This window comes from Vulpes vulpes, chromosome 16 (genome assembly GCF_048418805.1).
Source record: "Vulpes vulpes isolate BD-2025 chromosome 16, VulVul3, whole genome shotgun sequence".
Classification (NCBI taxonomy): domain Eukaryota; kingdom Metazoa; phylum Chordata; class Mammalia; order Carnivora; family Canidae; genus Vulpes; species Vulpes vulpes.
This window is the reverse complement of record NC_132795.1, coordinates 49,488,385-49,510,314: the sequence shown is the minus strand read 5'-3', so window position 1 is coordinate 49,510,314 and position 21,930 is coordinate 49,488,385. Positions and strand designations below refer to the sequence as shown.

Here is a 21,930-nt window from a genome sequence, read left to right as displayed (position 1 = left end):
GTTAGCTGTAATGCATGCGGGGTGAGGAGGGGTGCAGGTGTTCTCTGTGTGTGCCCCGTTCCCTGGAGGACAGCCTGTGTGTGTGCTGTTTCATCACTGACCTGTCGGTTGGTTGCTTCACACACATACACACGCACATGCACACACGCACCTGTTTCCCTGAATGCACGCACATGCGTTTGCTTCTATTACAAACAGAAGTGTCAACACAAGGCTAAAGCAGAACCAGGGGAGCAGGTCTGGGCTCCGAGGGGGCGGGACCCAGCGGAGGGCAGGGAGGCAGCTTGGCCCCCCAGATGCAGCCTGCTTCAGGTCCTCCCTTGCACTGACGTATTGCTTTACATAATTGTGAAACCCAGCTAAACCCAAATAAGAAAGCTGTCCTCAAAAAGCAAGAACAAAATTAAAACTTAAAAAATGAACCTAACTAGATCTCGAGTTGGTGGCTTAATCACATGGAGAAAGATTACTTCAGAGAGGCTTTCAAACTATTTGAATGGGCGGCCCTAGCAGGATGCATCTGAGGAACAAAAAGAATTGCAGAAAACATTTGAAACACTATTTGGTAATCAGATTGTTAGTAATCATATTAGTGCTGTCCTGAAACTTGTATTTATATACACACGTATTGAAATACATATATTACTCATAAATACATATATTAGGATAGAGCAAGCAAGTAATTATGATAATGTTATGGGAACTAAAATTTTTAACACAAGAGAGAATCAAGCATAGAATCAAAGAAGTAAAAACCCTATAATCTTAAATATGAATGAAGACTCAGTGTGAACCCATGCTTTATTCTTTTTAAAAGAAATAAAATCGTATCTTCTAGACCTTGTCACTGTAAATTACTGGCCCGGCTACGAGCCTGGCGGAAATAAGCACCCCACGGAGTCTCACGCTGTTCCCATTAGGAGGAGCCGGGGCCCCCAGGAAAACCTGACGCCAGGTCTGGGCGAGGAGTGTTCACAATGCGTCTGGAACACGTCGTTGTCAGGAAAGCAGGGGGTCTCAGGAAGAGGAGCCTGGCTTCAAGGGGCTCCCGCTGGCCAGACGTGGGAAGATTGTCGGGAAGAATTAGGATGGCGGAGGCTTGAAGCACATCAAATATGTTAAAGTCAATGAATTGATAATGACCCCTAAGTAGAACCTCACCGGCTTGCCTTTGAAGGCTGCAAGGTCATCAGCTGGTAAATAAAAGCAAGATTTGAGCAAGGGCTGTGCTTCTCTGGTGATCACACCATTCCTCAGGGCAGGGGTCCCCGGTGCCCCCACCTGGAACGAGGCACATGGTCTAGAGATGACGGGACTGAATCGCTCCTCCCTCCGTCTTAGGTTCTTGGCGGGAGGCCCAGTGCAAGGCCAGAGTGGCAGGAGGGGGGTACCCAGGTTGATTTAAGCTTTCTGTGGTATGGCTGCTGTCACAAGGAAATGAGGGCTGGAGGAACACTGCGTCCCGAGTGTCTGCACAGTTTGATGAGGGTGGGACATCCTGGGGTGCCACAGGGCAGAGGGTGGGGGCCCGCTCACCCAGGTCCCCATCCCTCATCCACAGAGATGCGGATGCTCCTTTCCTCCAGGTGGACGGAGGGGACTGCGCACGTGCATGACTCCAGCCCTGCTTCGGGGGGAGGGTCCGACAGTCCCTGCAGCACCTGCTGTTTATCACACTCCTGCAGCTCAAAATACATGCTCTGCCAGGAGCCCTATCTTGGGGTGGCGTGTCCTGAACCCCCTCAGAGACGTGCTCCCGTCGCCGTAAGCAATTACCATTTTCAGATATGATAATGGTCTTGTGCTGAGGCTTCTAGAAATAGCCCTTCTCTAGAAAAGAAACTATTTGTGGGTGAAATGTGATGTCTGGGATTTTCTTTAGATTTTCCCAGCAGCATGTGGGCAGACTGGGGGGTCAGTGGATGAAACAGGCTTGGCCACATGGGATCGTGGTGGACCCTGACGATTGGGGACCTAGGGTTCTTTATTCTGTGCTTTCTACTTTGGGGGATTTTTGAAAAGCCTTATTTGGAAATTTTCTAAAAAATCACATGCATACATTGTGTGTGTGTGTGTGTGTGTGTGTGAGAGAGAGAGAGAGAGAATGAGAGAGAATGAGAGAGAAGGCCTCCACCGGGGAAGGAGTTTGGAGCAGCAAGGCCTGGAGGGTGCGAAGCATCATTCAGAGTCGTCACGGGGCTTGGATAGCTGCGCCGACTTCTCAGTGTGCCACAGGGCTTGTATAATTTTCCTTATTTTATCTCATAAATTCTTTTTGCTGTTCTATTTTCTGCTAAATCTGGGGATTCCCTAGAGAATGGCTAGTACGTGAGTGTGGATTCTTTTTGTTCAGATCCGTTGCAGAGTGCTGAGAGTCTTGTCTGCAGCCTCATTTACAGAGGGGCAGCTCTAAGTATCAGCCCAGGGTTGGCAGCCTGAGGCCCTTTTAAATGTTTGGTCACAGTGGTGAGCAGGGGTCAGAGGGGCCCGCTGGGAGGCTGTCAGTTGAGCCAATTGCTTGCATCTTGAGCACAGCACTCATCCCCCGCCTTGGTACTCATCATTTTCTGTGTAGCCGCTGTGTGTGGACACACTGGGCTGGCTGCTGGGGATGTCCAGGTGAAGGGACCCTGGGTCCTCCTGCCTAGAAGCTCACAGCCCAACACGGTGGTTATTGGACTTTGCTCTGCGTGACTGTCATCTCAGGAGCTTGTTACAAATGAAGAGTCTCGGGCTTGCCACCGGGAGATCTGCTTCTGCTCCGTGCTGAGAACAGCGGCTGGTCCATCTGAGCGTCGTCTAGCCAGCGGTGCCCAGCTCGGAGCTGGCACAGGACCCAGGGGACGTGCGGCCCTGCCACTAGGAGCTCCGTGTCAGTGGTGGTGAGGGTGCGTTGTGGAGGCTGGCCCGGCCCACACCCTGCCTCCGTCTCACCCAGGGTCCTAGGGTGGGGGTCGCGGCCCTAGTTTCGCTCCTCCCATGGGTTTGGGCAGCTGAGTTACTGGGGAATCCCTGTCACAGATACTGAAAACCTAACAGTTGGGACCAGTCGCAGGTCCTTGATTGCTCCGTGGTAGGAACAGAGTGAGTCTGTCCCCTGTCCGGGTAGACGGGGTTCTAAGGGCCCTCACCCGGATCTGGCAGGTGTCGGCTGGGGTTTCCTCTGCTCTGTCAGCTTGTCCCATGTCGTGTACAACAGGGATGTGTCCTGAGGAAGCTGCTGGTCACCAGGGAGGTGGAACCAGAAGTGGCCTCTGGGAAGTGGGCCTGTGGCTTGGCCCTTGTGGCACGCTGCCCCCCGCAAGCCTAGCCTGGCAGTGCACAGTGGGGTCCTGGCTGTGGACCCCAGGCCCACCCTTGCCAGCCGAGGAGATGGAGGCTGCGTCTTCTTAAGGAAGCAGAAAAGGTGCTCTTGGGCCTTGTCATTCTCTGGCCCGCGGACACTGGTGCTGCTGACTCTGGGGCGACCTGGGCGGTGGTGGCCAGAGGGCTTGGGAGAGCTGCAGGTAGGGACAGGCCCCCAGGGCCGGCACGGGGTGGGGGGCACACTGCCACGGGGAGGGAGCCTGGCAGGGTGGGCTCCCCATCCCCCCCCCCCCCGCATGTCCCGCTGCCCGGGGCATCAGCCTGCCGGGTGGGGACCCGGTGCTGGTTCCCTCCACAGAGCCGCACTCACTGGCTCTGACCGTTACGCTCTTTGGGCCAAGTTCTGTCTACAGAGAGAATCGGGGCTTTGAGTTATTAGCTGCTGTGATGTCATTTCTTGCTTCAAAGAAAAAATAATCAGGACCCACAGCAGGATATCTTTCCTTTTAATTTGCCAGGAACGTCCTTGACCAAATTTAAAAAATGGTAGAGCTTATCAGGTTGGACAGGGCAGCGAAGATGCCCCTGGAGTGGGGCTCACAGACCAGACAGTGATCCATGGCCTCACAGAATGCCAGGTCATCAGGTGTGCGGTGTTTAAATTTGGGACATGGAGAGGCCGTGGCAAGGGCAGCTGCGGTTGGTGACAGAGTTAATCCCTCTCACAATTTAGCACTGGCTCTGGCGCCCACAGTCCTTCAGAGCTTGTATAATTCATGAAGTTTTGACAGAGCAGCGTTAAAAGAATGTCTTTGATTCCATCCATAAAGGAGACAGGACTTTGTGGGCAGCTCGATCCTTGTGATGTGAACTTGTGATGTGTGGGCCCCTTCCTCCTCTGGTGGTGGTGACAGGCGCCCCTGCCTCTCGTGAGACCCTCCAGCATAGTTAAATCAAGGCCGTTGTTGCTTTGACTCTTCACTGGTCTTTGCTGGTGTGCCCGTTGTGCATTTAGGGGTCAGCCCCTCCCTTCAGGGCCAGAGGCTGAGGTGGGTTGTAGGCAGCAGGTGTTGAAGACAGGCAGAGAGCTGCCCCAGCCTCTTCCCGTTCCAGAGCTCTCTCCAAACACCCCTGGAGATGCTTATCTATGAGCCCTTAGCAGTTTGCAGCTCCTTCGGGAATGTTGATGATTTTGCTTGTTAACCAAAAATTCATACCAGTTGTTTGGCATCTGAAAAGACCTTGGAACGCAGCCCTGCCCTGAAGGGTGTCTTTTGAAGTTGAAGACAGACTTCGGTCTGGGTGGTCATGAGCTGTAGTGGTTGATTTTGTTTGTCAGTCTGGCTGGGCCGCGGTACCCCAGACGTTTGGTCCAGTATTGTTCCAGATGTTTCTGTGGAGGTGTCCTTGGCTGGTGGACCTTGAATAAAGCAGTCACCCTCCACAATGTGAGTGAGCCCCCGCCCGGTGAGTTATAGGCCCGAATACAACGAAGGCTGTCCTCGAGCCGGAAGGAGTGCTGCCTTCTGCCCGCAGCTGCACCGTTAGCTCTTCTGGGGCCTCTGCTCCATCAGCTTTCGGACTCTCCAGGCCTCTAGAAGCATGTGGGCCAGCTCCTTAAAGTCAGCCAATCGATTACCATCTCCTCCGTGTGTGTGTACACAGATCCTGTTGGTGCTGTTTCTCTAGAGAACTCTGACTAATAATACATCAAAAAAAATAATAATACATCAACGTAGGAATAAACACTCATTAGGAACTGTAGAAATATTCTGGTATTTTTTACTGTTTTATGGGCTTCCTTTTTTTTTTTTTTTTTTCCTACATAGCTTTAAAATGTTCATTTCAGTTAGGAATTATGGATACACTAGAGCAACAGCCCACAAGCCAGGACTGGGAGCAGACTGGGAGCCACCCTCCCCCCCCCCCCCCCCCTTCCCAGATCAGCCCTCTGGAGGCTGTGCAGGTCGGCATCCATCCGATGACACACAGAATGAGTTTGATTGGCTGTGACCTTTGTCATTTAACCATTTGGAATGTTCTCTGACGTGGACAGACACATGCCAATAAGTATCTGGTGAAGGATAATAGAGATTGGCATGGAGATAATAGATCAGTCACTTGGAGGCCGGCCGGATGAGCACCAGGCTCATTTATGCCTCAGGATTTGGCTGCATAACGAAGCGTGATCTACAGTTCCATTACCAGCCCATGCCCCAAACCCGGGGATGTGGGTGCGAATTTTAAAATGGCCGTGCTCTGCATTCCTGGTAGGTAATTGTGTAGTGCAGTGGCCTGGAGATGAATATTTCAAAGGAAATCATAGCAGAGATTTTGCTTGCACAGCTGAAGCTGGTGCACTTGAATCTGAACAAAGAATGCGAAACAATTCCTGTCATTTGAATGGCCTCAAAAATACATCTACATAAATACGTGTACATAGGAAAATCTCCTGGCACCAGAAGGCTATTCGTTTTTATTTCAGTGCCAAAAATTATAAGGAAGGCTTAATGATGCAATTAAAGGTGAAAAATTGTTCCTTTTATCACAGTTTCTGTTATAAAAAGTAAAAGGGAACCTGTTTCTTTGCCTTATTTCCTACATTTTAGAATGTGTGTGTCACGTGTAAGTAATCTGCATTTAGCTAATCGTGCAGTCATTTCAAACCAGCATTCAGTCATCTCATGAGCAAAACCAGGCCTGCTAAGGAACTGGAAATGCCCTTTTAAGAAACTCCATCATGTGAGGGGCATCTGGATTTATCTCTGGCCTTCAACCAGTACCTGAAGGGGGGTGGGCGGCCCGGCATCACTGCTGTGCTGCGTTGCTCATCCTTTGAGCTTCTTGCACTCATCCGGGTCGCTTTGTGTGAGGGACCTGGCTCTGGGAAGGCCGGAAGGCAGAGCCTCTGAGCGAAGGTCACAGGGAAGACGGGGCAGCGAGGGGCTGCCTCGTGCCTCGTGCCTCGTGCCTCGTGCCTCGTGCCTCGTGCCTCGTGCCTCAGCCTGCGGACCTGGGAGGGGACTCACGGTCAGGATCTGGGGACGGGCTGCATCTGTGGCCACAGAGTCTGGATGGCAGCCAGGGGCTGGGGCCAGATGGAGCCCCTTGCAGGGCTGAGCCACGGAGTCCGTGGGCCCTCCACACGGGCCTCTCGGCGCCTCTAGAGTTAAGACCATCTCCAGTAGTCCTCGGTCTTTTTCTCTAATTACAGAAAATCTTAAGTATGCAGAAAAGTGTAGATAATCTAATGAATGCCTCTGGATCTACTGCCCAGCTTGGTCAAATCTATCATTTTTAAAAATGATTTTTGTTTCAGAACTTTTATATCTTATTTAGAAATCAAATTTAACCTATACCATGGAAACTTCCTCCCTTCCTCTCCAGAAGTAACCACTACGTTGAATTTGGTTTTTATCATTTCTAAGCATTCTTTAGTATTTTTGGTACATGTACGTGTATCCATAAATACTACCTGGTATCGGGATCCCTGGGTGGCGCAGTGGTTTAGCGCCTGCCTTTGACCCAGGGCGCGATCCTGGAGACCCGGGATCGAATCCCACATTGGGCTCCCGGTGCATGGAGCCTGCTTCTCCCTCTGTCTGTGTCTTTGCCTCTCTCTCTCTCTGTGTGTGACTATCATAAATAAATAAAAAAAAATTAAAAAAAAAAAACTACCTGGTATCGTAGTGAGTATCCTGAAACTTTCATAAAAGGCATCGGACATAACAATTCTTTTGCAGTATGCTTGTTTTGTTCTACTTTCTGTTTTAATATTTATTCATGTTGGTGGATGTAGCTGTTGTGTCCTACTTGTTTTCATCCTTTGGAGTTTTCTGTTGTACGGATGTGCTATAATTTATCTATTCTCCTGTTGAAAGACATTTGAGTTGCTAGCAAGTTTTTCAATTACAAACTGTGCACAATCTAACATTTTTAAATGCATCTCCTTACACCTGCCTGTAGGAGATGCTTTGTTTAAGAAATTTCTGGATTACAGGGTGTGAACATCGAGATATTACCAAGTTGCCCTCCAAAGTGGCTACACATCCTCCATCCTATGCAGGATTTTTTTCAGCTCATCATTTTTCCCATACTTTACATTCCTCAAAATTTCTAGTTTTTGTGCATAAACATGAACTACTGACCTCTCATTTTTCTCATTTTGCTCTGCATGTCCCTGATAACCAGTGAGCATGAGTCACGCCTGTTTCTACTGACCACTGTTCATATCCTTGACCCATTTTTCCCCCATAGGTAGTTTGTACTTTTCTTATTGATTCTTAGGGAGATACTTAAGTATATACATATTCGGGATGTTAATCATACCAAAGTCATGTATGCACTATGAATATTCTCTGCTAGTCTGTGACTCACTTATTTTCCTTAATTATAAAGTCTTTGTCACATACCAGTTTGAAATTTTTGTGTTGTAAATATATTGGTTTAAAGAATTTACGTTTGTAAGGTTTTGCTTTTTTTTTTTTTTTTTACGTGTTTCTTGTAATCCACTTTGAACTGGCTTTGTGTATGGCATGAGGTAGGAATCTAATGTTTGTTTTTTCCATATATATAGCCAGGCGTCTCACTTCCATGCAATAGTCCACCCTTTCTTGTTGATCTGTAGCACCCATCCTCTGTAGACCTAACACCCACATTAGCACAGTCATATGTCTGAGCTCTCTACTCCACTGGCCCATCTGTCCGTCCTCTGCCCAGGACACATGGTCTTTATCGGCCTCACACAGTGCCTCAATATGGGATGTAAATCTTCATCCTATTTTTCATTTTGGGGTTGTCTTCCTATTCTTGGTCCTTTGCTCTTCAGTGTCAGCTTCAGAATAAGCTTCATCGGTACGAAATGTCCCAAGTTTTTATTAGAGACACATTGAATTTGTACATTAAAATGGAAGGCAATTGACCTCTTTTCAGTATTGAATCTTTTTCCCATTAATTTGGTATAACTCCCATTTAGTTAGGTTTTCCCTTACGTCTTTCGGAGAATCTGTGTCTTTTCCATAAACGTCTTGTACTTATTTGGTGTGATGCATTCTTGAGTGCCCCCATCCTTCTCCCCAGTGAAAATTCTGCAAGGCGGTGGGCTCCACACTCCCAAGGGCTGCTGCCCGCCCATGGTTTGGGCCTGTCTTAATGTCTTTTCATCATCACCTCTGCCTGGTATATGTGTGGGGATGGGGCGCTGGGTGCTAGGGGTCCCCTAGGAGTGACATAGGTGTCCCTCACTGTGCAGCTTTCTTTTGGAGCAGGTCTGTGGCATGCTGCCCAGTTTATTAGGCACAGTTTACTGGAGGCAGTAAAGCCTTAGGACTTGGAGATTGTAGTTGTCTGATCCACTTGCAGTGGGCTGGGGGCTCTTTTATGGTCATTTCCAAGTGCAGCTGGGCACTTACATGGATTGTCTCTTCTTCGGCTAGAGAGATTTAGGATTTTTTAAATGTTATTAGTTATAGGAACACAGTTTCTCCTTGACCATAATTCCCTGTCCTCAGAATCCTGACTTTATTCTGAGTGAGCATTTTAAGAGACTTGTTTTCCAAAGAAGTAGCGGGCCAGCGTGAAGCCTGTCCAAACACAGCCCTGAGCTCGCTGTTCTGTTGGTACCAGGCTGCATGTACACTGCAGGGCTGGATGGTGCAGGGACTGGACACGTCACCCAGGGCTGGTGCAGCGGAAGCCCGACCTGCTTCACCCCTGCAGGTATATCATGCCTCTTAGATGCCACTCGGTGGTGGCCTGGCGGTCCTGGGGGATTCCTCCCTGTGGCCCATCACCTTATGATGATGGACAGTCCTCACTTATTGGGGTAAAAATGGTCCCCAGGGAGTCATACACAGCTCTGGGTGACATGTCATCTGTGCCAACTGCTGTGTCCTGTGCTCAGGCTAGGACTTCCTGTGAGGACAGGGCGGATGGTTCTGCGAGTACCGGGGGGGTGAGCATTTCTCTCGCCCCAGGCAGGGAGAAGCCCACGACCACAAGGATGGTCAGGGGCTGGCCCATGACTTGTTGGGTCTGCGCCGAGGGACCCTGTGCTGGAGGCTTCCTGGAGGTGAACATCTTCAGTCCCTGTTCCCGCAGCGTAGCGCTCCGGGGCAAAGCCCTTGCTTACCCAGCCGGTCACAGGGCAGCGTTGCCAGGGCCCCTGCAGAGGTGAGAGTTCTGCTTTGAGAAACCAGGAGTCCTGCTGCAGACTCTGTGCTGTACTGTGCAGGGTGTCAAGACAGTAAAATGTGTGCCCTGTCCCTGAGAGCTTCGAAGGCTGCTGGGAGGAAAAGCCACAGGAAGAGAGGCCAGCCGGTCACGGTCCCATGTGAGCTTGTTTCCAGATGGGAGGGAAGTGTTGGAGAGGGTGGGAAGGTGTGCAGGGTGTGCAGAAAGAGTGGGGTCAGGCGGTGGAGCGCCTGGTGGCTGGTGGACCGTGTGAGCCCAGTGGGAGGGCGCCACCCAGCACCACCCCTGCCAACCGAAACAAGAGCCGATGTCATGAGGGCAGGATGGTTCCCGACGGTGACCCCTGTTGTCAGGGGCGCTGCTCGCAGGCGGCTCACCATCTGCAGTCCTGCATGATGACCTGGGCAAGCTGCTCGAGGTCCCTGCGTGTCTTCCCATCTGTAGGAGGGGAGCCATGAGCTGAGCTCTCAGGCTCTGCCGCGGCAGGCTGGGCCCTGGGCCGGGAGGTGTGGCAGGGCGGGCAGGAGCGCAGGCCCCAGAGGAGGCGGGACAGAGCTGGTGCAGGCTGACATGGCAGTAGAGAGGGGCTGTGACCCCGTGGGTGGCCGTAACCCCGCGGGTGGCCTGTCCCCACTCACCTAGTTCCCCCAGGGCACTGGGGGGACACCTTCCCAGCCCCCAGTGGTGTGCTTCCCTGTGGGTTGGCACCCTGGTCATTTAGCCCCCCACCTGCCACACGCACCAGGGGTGCCGTCAAAGTCACCTTCTCTTCCCTCCAGAGCTCTGCTTCTCCTTTGGAAATGCCTGTCAACCTGGCTGACCAGTCAGGAAGGGCCTGTTTAGCTGTACCAGACCCTGAAGATGGAAGATGGTGGACGTCCCTCGGTCCCTCCATGCTGAGTGGGGCTGGTGGGGGCCGGGGTGAGCAGTGGGCCACCGCCTCTGAGACCCAGCCTCTTGACGCTGCCCCGTGTGGCTGCTGGTACTTACTGTCCGAGTTAAGCTTCATTAAAGCAGAAGCCCTTTTTCCATTATGATATGAATTTTTTTATTTATTAACTTGCTGTTTTACGATAATTTACCAAGTCATCAAAGACAAATAATCCATTTAAGTGACACTGTAAAACCACATTTTCCCCTAGTGGTGTGTGCCTCTGGAAGTGTGGCTCATTCACCATCCTGCTCACCCCCAGGGGTGTCTCGTGGGGCAGCGGCTCACTCGGCCAGCCAGCCTCTGAGTCCCAGCAAGGGCGGGCACTAGGGCAGGGCTCAGGCTGACTGATGCATGCCCTTCAATCAAAGGCCCCTAAGCAAATTAAAAGTGTAAACAGGGTTCCTTAGAGAAGTCATTGTTCGGGAACATCCCTAAATACTCCTGGAGACTTTCTTTCCTCAGCATTTGCAATACTAATCAGCAGTCTTGAGCCGTCAGGGCTGCTTCCCCAAAGGCCTTAGGGCCCTGTTTTCTGCTTGGTCACCTTCAGTCTCTGCAAGGAGAAAGGCACGTGTCTTTACATTTGTTCTCAGAGTCATGCCTGCCCGTTTCTCTTGTGCACCCAGGTGAGTGGGCTTGGGTGTGTGTGACTTCAGTCTTTGCTCCTGCTGTGGGGCTTGGGACAGGGCTGGGGAAGGATAGGCGGTCAGGAAAGGAGAGGCTCTCAGGGTGGTGGGAGAAAGGACAGGTGAGCCTTGAGGGTCGCAGCGTGGCAGGCAGCAGACAGCTGGCCAGGCTCCTGGGAGGCACAGGAAAGACCTTGAGGGATGAGTACTGTTTCTGTGGCTGAGAAACTCGAGAAGTATTAGCTGGGGGGGGGGGGGGGGGGGAGGGAGTGGCAGCGGGGAAAAAAGCGGAGGTGAGGCTAGAAGGGTCTGGCGTTTTAGAGGAGATTGAGAGGGTCTAATGTCAGGTGGGAAGTGGGGGCAGGGCCCCTGATGTCAGAGGATTGTGTCACGTTAAGTAGTTTGGATGTTCTCCTAAAGGCAGTGGACAGTTAGGAATCATACCATGATGAGCCAAGAGTCCATGGAGTGGGCATCCTGGTTACAGGGTGCCGGTGACTGCAGGGACCCAACTGCGAACCGAGAGGTCAGTGCCGTGGGTGTTATAGGCCCCCTTGCAGCGTTTTACCAAGTTGGAAGTGTTAGTTGGCTTCAGTTCTAACACAGAAGTTTTAAATGCTAATAGTCCCTTTGATTTGAAGAAAACCAATAGGGCAGAGCCGCTCTTTCTGGCAGCGTGGTGAACTTGGTGTCCCAGAATACATCGAAGGACGCCTGTGTGCTCTTTAGAGACGTAAGCACAAAAGAAAGGATACTGTCATTGGTCAGAATCATAAGAAAATGTAAGTCTAGAGAGAGAAGGGGGCAACATCAAAGCAGGTGCCCACTGGGAATCAGCCAGTTAATTTTTAGGGTCTACAACTAGGTTGGAACGAGCCACGGGTGGGAGAGAAACCCTGGGGACCATCCAGACACCAAGCAGGCGCTGGTGTTTGCCTTTCTTGGCTTTGGCCCTGGAAGTTAAAGGAAAAGGAATGAAAACGCTTCCCCTTAGAGATGCTACCACAGTCCTGGATTCATATGGGTTTGGAACCCTAATGTACATGACCTACTTATCCTAAAAAATTTCAAGCTGGAAATTTAGTTGAAAGTAGTCTTTGGCTAATAGTGTGCTTAGATTCAGGTAGAAGTAAATACAGTTTTTTTTCCCCCTGAAGAAAATCATGTTTGATGCAAGCTTCAAAGAATTCCAGCAGTTGAAAGTTCCAAGGAACATAAGGTCCAGAGGGGGAATCCCACTAAAGAACAAGGAAGCAGGCCACAGGGAGCAAGAATCCGCAGAGAAAACAAACTACAGAGAGACCTCGCGGACTGTAGGGTTATCGGAGATGAGCCAGACAATAAGCTCACTGGGCTTAAGATCAAGGAGAGGAGCATACTAAACACAAGCACAACAGAAAGGAAACGATCACAATTTCTGGGGCAGGTGTGAGAAAAGAGACTGGTTTCAAATTTATTGGATGTGATGCCCAGGGATTGTGATACATCGGAGAGCTGACTAATGAGCTAGAAGAGGGATGCCTAGAAAGTACCTCTCCCAGGAGACAGAACTTTGGCGAAATAGGGACTAGAGAAAAGGCCTCAACTGTACCCAATCCAGGCTCTGAGGAATGAAAGAGAATGCGGAGGGATGAGTGATGATGTCTCCCAGATTGATGGAAGTGCCCTCCTCTGAGAACTCAGGGTGCCCAAGAGATCCCTGGTGGGACAGACAGTGTATGGAAATGACAGAGCACCCAACACCGAGTACCTGCAAGGCAGGTGGAGGAAAAGTTAGGTGTCTTGTGCAGGGAGGACAGGCAGATGGAGCATTAAACAGTGGAGGCCAGAAGATGGTGCCGTAACCTCTTTAAAAATGAGAGCCAATGTGGCCTCGTGTATCCAGCAAAACTACCTTCCAGGAGAGAGAAGGACATAAAGACACTTTTTAGACAGGAATACTGAGAGGGTCTGCTGCCCAAAGACCCTCTCACTGAAGGCGCTGCTAAAGGTTCCATTTCTGATTTCAGAAGAAAGGTCTAGGTGCAAGAAGGAATCATCAGGAAAAGGTGAAGTTGTGAGTAGCTCTAAGCACTGACGTATAAAACAACGATAAGAAGAGTGTCTGATTAAAAAAAAAAAAAGTGTCTGATGAACACCTGGGTCTCAGTTGGTGAAGCATCTGCCTTCGGCTCAGGTCGTGATCCCAGTTCCTGGGACGAGTCCCGCATTGGGCTCCCTGCTCAGTGGGGAGGCTGCTTCTCCCTCTGCCTCTGTCACTGCCCCCTGCTCATGCCCCCCACCCTCAAATAAAGAAATAAAAATCTTAAAAAAAAAAAGAGTATCCGAATTTGTAATGTTAAAAAACAAAGATAGAACTAAGATCTTGGCCAATATTAGCATCTCACTAGGGAACATAAGATCTGTGTGCATCTTTGGTATGCCTGGAATGAAGATACTCCTCACCTCTGTTGTTTGGGAAGGTAATAAAGATGATTAATCTTAGACCCTAAGTTAAACATGCATGTTAACATTTATAGAATAACTAAATAATAGAAACAATTCAGTAACTTCTAGAATAGTTAGGGTAGGGCTTTAGGATAAGGGGGAAAATTAAATCAGTCTAGTTATAAACAAGAAAGGAAAATAATACAAAAAGTGAAATAATTATAAATTTGAAAGTAAAAGAATGAGAATTACTCTGAATATATCAGGAATCACAGTCAGCAGGAACTCAACTCCATAGGGAGCATGTCTGGAGTTTTTAAAAATCCAGTATTGTAGTAGTTATAAGAGAAATTTCATGACACAGGAAGAGTACAATTAAAGGATGAAAAAATACTCCAGGCAAATTCTATCTCAGCAACTAGCAACAAACAATCAGAAATTAAAGTTTTTAAAGTCACCATTTTTATTTTAAAATTTAATTTAGTATTTTTTAAACTTCAAGGACAATTAACAGTGTTATATTAGTTTCAGATATACAGTATGTTTCAGTAATTCAGTACATTTCTCAGTGCTCATCACGATTAGTGTGGGCTTCCTCCCCTTTACTTCACCCCTTCTCCAGCCTCCATGCACCTTCCCTCTGGCATCCTCCAGTTCTCTGTATTTTAAGTCTGTTTTTCTTTGTCTTTTTTCTTTCTTTCTATGTTTTTTGTTCCTTAAATTCCACATAAATGATATCACATGGTATCTTTCTCTGACTTGTTTCACTTAGCTTATCCCCTCTAGACCCATCCATGTTGTTGCACGTGGCAAGATCTCATTCTTTTTTATGGCTGAGTAACATTCCATTCTATATGTACACTATATCTTCTTTATTCGTTCACCTATTGATGGACACTTGGGCTGCTTCCATATCTTGGTTATTGTAAATAATGCTACAATAAACATAGGAATGTGGTATCTTTTTAAACTAGTTTTTATTTTCTTTGTGTAGTGGATTACTGGATCATATGGTAATTCCATTTTTACTTTTTGAGGAACCTCCATGTAGCCACTGTGGAAAAGTTTGCATTCCCATCAACAATGTACAAGGGTTCCTTTTTCTCCACATCTTTGCCAACACTTGTTCTTCTCATGTTTTTGATTTAGCCATGCTGATAGGCGTGAGGTGATATCTTATTGTAGTTTTGATTTGCATTTCCCTGATGATGAGTGATGTTGAACATTTTTTCATGTGTCTATTAGTCATCTGGATGTCTTCTTTGGGAGAAATGTCTCAGTTCCTCTGACCATTTTTAATTGGATTTTTTGTGTTTTTGGTGTTGAGTTGTGTAAGTTCTTTATATAATTTGGATGTTAACCTCTTATCAGATGTATCATTTGCAAATATCTTCTTCCATTCAGTAGGCTGCCTTTTTGTTTTGTTAATGGTTTCCTTTGCTGTGCAGAAGCTTTTTATTTTGGTGTAGTCTCAATAGTTTAAATTTGCTTTTGTTTCCCTTGCATGGACATGTCTGGAGACATGTCCAGAAAAAATGTTTTTATGGCTGGTGTCAAAGAGATTACTGCGTATGTTTTTTTCTAGGAATTTTATGGTTTTAGCTGTCACATTGAAGTCTTTAATCAACTTTAAGTTTATTTTTGTTCAAAACACTAGTTTAATTGTGTCAAAAATATAAGCTGCTTTGAGAAGATCTAACAAAAGATGCAACAGACTTGTACCCTGAAAACTATAAAACATTGCTGCAAATAATTAAAGAAGACCTAAGTCAGTGGTAAGCTATACCATGTTCATGAGTCAGGACACTCAATGCTGTTAAGATACAATTCCCCCAAATTGATCTATACATTCAGTGCAACTCCAGTAAAATCCCAGCAAGCTTTTTGGAGAAATTGATAGACTGGCTTTAAAATTTTTATGGATGTGCAAAACACTTAGAATAGACAAATCAACTTTGACAAAGAACAAAACTAGAGGACTAGCACTACCTGGTTGTTAAGTCAGCAGAGAAAGGATAGTCTTCAACAAATCCTGAAGCAGTTGGATATCCGTGTATTTAGAAATGAACTTCAACCGCTACCATACACCATATACAAAATGTATAACATTTTTATAACATTTTTTTCGTATAACATAATTCAAATGTATCACAGAACTAAATGTAAAGCTTAAAACTATTTCAGGAGAAAACCTTTACGCCCTTAGGTTAGGTAGAGATTTCTTAGAAATGACACCAAAAGCAAGATCCGTAAAAGAACAAAGTGATAGATTGAACGTCATCAAACTTTAAAATTCATGCTCTTCAAGAGTCATTGTCAAGAGGATAAAAGACACGTTATAGGCAGAGAGAAGTGTTTGTAAAGCACGTCGCTGATCAAAGACTTGTATTTAGAGTATCCAGAAAGTTGCTCAAATCTCAACAATAGAAACAAACGACCCAGGGAAAAAAGCTGAACAGACACTCCATCAAGAATGTCTGTAAGTACATCCAAGATGTTGAAAATCATTTGTCATTAGAGGAATATAAATATGTAAATTAACACCACAGTGAGATCCTACCACTTGCCCACGAGAGTGGCTAATATTAAAAACACTGACAATTTCATCTATTGGCCATGGAGTGAGAACAGGAACTCCCTCTGCTGCTGGTGGAAATGTCCAGTGGTGCAGTTACCTTGCGGATAGTTGGGCAGGGTCTTCGAAGTTGAAGTGCTGCTACCACGTGATGAGCTTTCTGCTCCTCGGTATTTATCCCACAAAAGTAAGGGCATATAGCCATACAAAGACTGGTACACAGACATTCACAGCAGCTGAATTTGTCGTGGCCCCAAACCCAAAACAACTCCGTGCCTGTCAACAGGCAAGCAGCTCTGGTGAACAAGCACTCACAGGTAGCAATGAAATATTACTGAGCAGTCACAGGCGGTGGCCATGCAGCAACACGGCTGAGTCACAAAGTAATAATGCTCAGTGAAGGTAGCTGGGCAAAAACACACGTCATAGGTTCTCTCTGTACAGAAGTAGAGGAAGTGTTCCGCAGATGTAGACATATATCAAAACCTAGGCAATTATATACTTTCAATATGTAAATTTATTGTATGTCAGTTTTATCTCAAAAAGAGCTGCTTAAGATAAACGAACCCAACAAAAGTTGAAAGTAGTTATGGTTATATCGTACCCTTGGCCCCCCCTTCCAAAAGTCTTTAAGGCAAAATCATTACTTGAGATAAAGGAGATCATGTATATTCATGATATTCACTACACCAGGAAGATAAAATAATTTAAAATTTGTATGCATGTAATAACATAGTTTCCAAATATATAAACCAAAGATCGGCAGAACTGTAAGGAGAAATCAAATGCACTGTTGTAATGGGATTTTTTTAACACACTTCTCTTGTTAATAGCTCACAAAGAGACAGAGTCTATAAGGATTTATAGGAGATCTGAGCAACACTATTGATTAAATATACCTGATGGACACATATAGGATATTGTATCCAAGGACTCCAGAATATATACTGTTTTAACACCCACCTGGTAACAATAGCTGGCATTTGCATACTATTTACTGTGTTCCAGGCATTATCCTATGTACTTTACATTGTTTAATTTACTTAATCTTCATAATATTTCACAGATGGGGAAACTGAGGCACAAGGAGGCCAGATACTTTGTCTTGATCACATAGCTAATAAGTGGCAGAACCAGGGCTCAAACCTAGGCACTCTCTGGCTCCAGGGTGCGTTTGATCTCTAACTGTGCTACCTAACGGGGCATTTGTGGAAGGTAATTGTCTTCTACTCCAAAAAATCTAAACAAACAAAAGAATCAGCATCATCTAAATCACATTCTCTTTGTAAAGATTTATTTATTTATTTGAGAGAGAGAGTGATAGCGCTAGTGAGGGAGCACACTGGGTTGGTGGGGAGCAGAGGGAGAGAGAGAATCTTATACAGACTCAGGCTCCATCCCATGACCCTGAGCCCATACGGAGAGTCAGATGCCTAACCGACTGAGCCCCCCAGGCGCCCCCTAAATCACATTCTCTTAGCACACAAGACGTGGAGGTCCCCGGCAGGCAGGAGGGCTGAGTGCAGAGTGCTAGGGAGGAGGGAAGGAGAGACACTGGAGCTGGAGTCTGACTTCACTGCATTCCGAGAAGTGCTGATGGTGTAGGCACGACCCTCCCACACACCCTTACCTAGCAGAGACCCCTTCTCTGCACACTTCAGCCCCGATAATGAAGCCCGCTTTCCCCTAAGTCTTTTGGGTAAATAATAACACAGAGCAGGTTAGAGCACTTGCCCTAATTCACTAGAGTCCTTGCCGTGGGTATTTATGGAACTTCGTCAGATGCTTATCACTGGTGGAGGTGATAAGATCGTTTCTGTTTCATCTGTTCATGGAATGAGTGACACCTGTATACTCAGGTCCTTATGTCTTGTCAACCTTGCGTTCCCAGATAACCTCAATCTGGTCACAGTGTATTATATTTTTTCATTGCAGTTAGGTCCCGTTCGCTCATCTTTCATTTAGAGCATTTCCACATCCATGTTAGTGAGACTGGCCTCTCGTCCTTTCTTGAATTGCCTCTGTGTCCAGGTTAAGCAGGAAGTCTGTGCCTGCCTCTTTCTCCCTGTTTCCATGCTCAGACTCCTATCAGACTAGGACATCTGCCCCCCTCGGCACACTCGCTTGGCATTCCCTGGAAAACAGCCTGGGCCTGCTGTTTTCCTTGTGGGAATATGTGGATTCCTGATTCAGATTTTAAACTCCTCAGACTTTTTCACAATTTTTGAAAATTTTTCTTTTTTTTCTTTTTTAAGATTTTATTTATTTATTCATGAGAGAGAGGGGCAGAGACACAGGCAGAGGGAGAAGGAGGCTCCATGCAGGGAGCCCGATGTGGGACTAGATCCCGACACTCTAGGATCACACCCTGAGCTGAAGGCAGGCACTAAACCACTGAGCCACCCAGGCATCCCCGAAAATTTTTCTTTCTCAAAGAATTTGTCATCTGAATTTTCAAACGCATTCATACTGCCCCAGCTTTCTTTGAATCCCTGCTGCCCTTGTGGCTGGATCCTACTGGAGACTAATACCATATTTATATTTCATTTTCAACACAAGCAAGCATTTGAAGCTGTGAACTTTCTTCTGTGAGCCCTACTGTAGCTGCGTTTTGCAGCTGAATAATCTCTTCACTCTCTGTGAATTCTAAGAATTTTCTGCCTCATTTTATGATTTACTTGTTTGAACCATAGCTTACTTATTAGCATGTTTTTAAAATCTATAAACATTTGTGGTTCATTTTAAATTTGTTGGGACTTTTTAGCTTACTTTGGTTACTGATTTGTAACCCAACTCTGTTGTATGAGGATGAGAAAAGCCAGGTTTCAGGAGTTAGTGATATGCGCATGAACTAAGGCCAGGCATGGGAGGGGGGGGAGCTGAAGAGGGGGCGAGCTGAACCCCCGGTGGGAAGTCAGCATGCTTGGGCTGTCTGCGCCCTCCTGGGGCTCTGCCCGTGGGGGGTAACTGGCCACCGGTGGCCGCGCGGTCCTGCAGGCGCGCTCATGGCCCCTGTGTTCTCTCTTGCAGTCGGAACCCGAAGGCTTCTCTCACTTCCACTTGTATGTCTGCGCTGCTTTCCTGGTGAGATGGAGGAAGGAAATTCTGGAAGAAAAGGATTTCCAGGTAAGTAAATGCCTCCTCAGAAGGGTTTGTGCTTCATTTTCTCCGCTGTCATCCGAGCCCGGGCTGGGAGCCTTACCTCCTGGAAAGCTCGGCAAACCCAGGAACGTGCAGGCCATGCTCACCGGGTGTGAGCTGTGCCACCGGGGGTGGCTGCGGGGCTGAGATGCGCCAGGGGAGGTGCTGGCCCATGAGCCGACAGCCAGGGCGCCTGGCCACCTGACAGCTGTGTGACTCAGGTGGGTCGCTTAACTCTCTGGGCCACTTTCCTCCACGACTTAGTGGAGAGCCACACTGGCACCCACTCATCAGCTCAGTGCTCTCCTGGGGCTCTGTGGGGTGGAGTGCCAGCCCGTCCCGTACCTACCCCAAGTGGGCCTCCGCGTGGTAGCCCGAGAACCAGGGGTGGTGTTGACCCCTCCACTGGGTGCTAGCCACTGTGGCCCCAGGTGCCTGGGGCCTTCTGCCCGGTGACCTGGGAGGCTGGGGCCTCCCAGCTACACTGAAGAGAACACCAGTGTGGGGACCAGGGACCAGGCTCTGCCCCACCTGGCCGGGGGTCACTCTGGCCACTTTACTCTGTGGCTTTCAAGTGAGGGACCCGATGGCCCTGGGTCACAGCAGTCTGCTCGGCCTTGTGGCTCCCTGGCTCCGTGTGGGAGGTTTGGGAGGACACTGCTGGCTGAGCCAGACACGGGCCCAGGACAGCTGGCTGTTTATTTGAGGGAGAAGGGCCCAGCTTCCCTGGGGCACTGCGGCCAGCCATGGTGTGCACATGCCCCTGTGCTTAGGCTGCTTGGCCTGCACATGCCCCTGTGCTTAGGCTGACTCCCCAGGTTCTCCAGGTGAGAGCAGGTGACCAGGATCCTCACTGGCTCCCTCCTGGCTCCACCTGGTGTGGTGGAACTCGGGGGCGATGGGAGGTTGTGACTGTGGGGTGCTGCACATGAGGCTCCTCACTGCCCCAAGAATCACTCTTGCCCCCCAGCCCTGGGTGGCCCTGAGCCACATGTGCCTGAAGGTGGGCACCTCAGGTCTGCTCGGGGGAGAGACCTTGCACGAGGCGCTTGGCCACTCTGACCTCTGTGTCTTCCCTCTCCCCAGAGAGGGACAGTGCCCCCAGGACCCTCTTCCCAGGGGGTGACTCAGGTCATGGGAAATGTGCCAGGCACCACGAAGGGACTGACGCAGGGCTGTGATCCTCCCCCTGGGGGACAGCAGTGGGAGCAGGTCTGGGGGGTGCCCGGTCGGCCTTGCCCCTGGCCCTTCTGGGCTGCCCGTCTTCCCACTCCTCACACAGAGCCCACGTGAGGGGACCGCGTGGCAGGTGACCCCAAGCAGCGGCGATCCTGGCGGCTTGGGAGTTGTGATGCCAAGTCCCACTGTCCATTAGCCACCACATTTCACCACTGTTTCTAGAAGCCTGTGTGTTTGCTCTTTGGCTGGAGACAATGCCTGGTGCTGGTCAGAAGGTAGGCCTGGGCAGCTGCCTGAAGTGGGTTGCCAGCCTTCCCAGAGTCCTGCTCAGGAGCTTGAGATTAGCGTGGGGAGCAGGGGAGGAGCCGGGGCTTCAGGGGCAGGGGATTGGATGGAGCGCGGGGTACAAACACGGCAGGGTGTTGTGGAGGCATGAACCAAATGGGAGAGGAAATAGGAGAACAGGAATGAAACAAAGAGCCCCCGGGGCCCTGGTGAGTGTGGGGGCTAATGGAGGTTGCAATGGTGACATTTTAGGACAGTGAGTGCATCCAGGGCAGATGGCCAGAGTGACCCAGATCAAGAGCCCAAGTCTCCAGCAGAGAACGTTCCAGGGAAAAGGCTAAAAGCCCTCGTTCTCACTCTGTGCAGACCTATCACTTGCCCCTTGGGAGATGAGCGTTGCTGTAAGTCATTTCCATAGGAACAGAATCCTTCCCAAGGAGGAAGGCTTCCCAGGAGCTAGGAGACACTCTGGTGTCCACCAGGCCCCCTGCTGCAGGTGCCGGGGAGGGGGTGATGGGCTTTGCCGCCTCAGTTCAGTTCCCTGGAGACTTGCCTAGGCCGGAGGTCTGGTTGTGTCCGCTCTGCGAACGTCCTCAGGGCCTCCTGGGGCTGCGGGAGCGCTGGGCCCTGTGGACCGAGGGAGGTCCCTTCTGGAGTGTGCGTTCCCTCCTGCCCTGAGCCCTAGTGCCCAGGAGCTTTGTACTGGTCTGGGAGGACCGGCCATCCTGCTCACCCCAACCCTGCAGATGACTCAGTTTCCCTGCCCTCCTGCGGGCACCAGAGCATGGCTCTCCCACTGACTGCCTACGCCCATCTCCGCCAGGCCCGGCTGTCTGAGCCTCAGTGCTCACAGCCCAGATTCTCTCCCCCTTCTGCCTTTTCCTAACGAGGGTTTGTTGGGTCTTTGGATGGAAGGCCCTTCCCTGGGGGTGCACCTGGCAGGCTCTGCCTCTTCCCGGGCCTCTGGGGGGCAGATTGTTTCCCAGCGAGAGAGCTCCTGGCACAGAGGTGGGTGAGGGAGCCACTGTGCCTCTGCACCCCGCATCAGGCACATGTGTCCTATAAGCCATGAAGGACTGGCCCCAGGGTATCCGTTGGCCGGAGACCTGGCATGGCTCCCGTTGCCGGGGCTCCTGCCCTGCTCCAGGGCTGCAGACTTGTCCGTGACGCTTTTCGTGCTCCCTCTGAGGTGCTCCTCTCACTGATGGGAGGTGTGGTAAAGCTTCAGGGCTCCTCTCACTGATGGGAGGTGTGGTAAAGCTTCG

At 49.2% G+C, this 21,930-nt stretch overlaps 1 protein-coding gene across 4 annotated transcripts in view; it reads left to right on the top strand.

Annotated features, from left to right (window-relative positions):
* Nucleotides 1–21,930, top strand: part of TBC1D22A (TBC1 domain family member 22A) — a 333,653-nt gene that overhangs the window by 278,431 nt on the left and 33,292 nt on the right. For 2 of the 4 annotated variants that reach the window (XR_011997920.1, XR_011997919.1), the window contains one exon: nt 19,091–21,914. Coding sequence is in view for 2 of the 4 variants with exons in the window: in XM_072741980.1 (XP_072598081.1) it covers nt 19,091–19,186 (96 nt within the window). In the remaining 2 variants the exon portion in view is untranslated. The remainder of the gene's footprint in view (nt 1–19,090; nt 21,915–21,930) is intronic. The other 2 variants (XM_072741980.1, XM_072741981.1) reach the window with 1 other exon arrangement.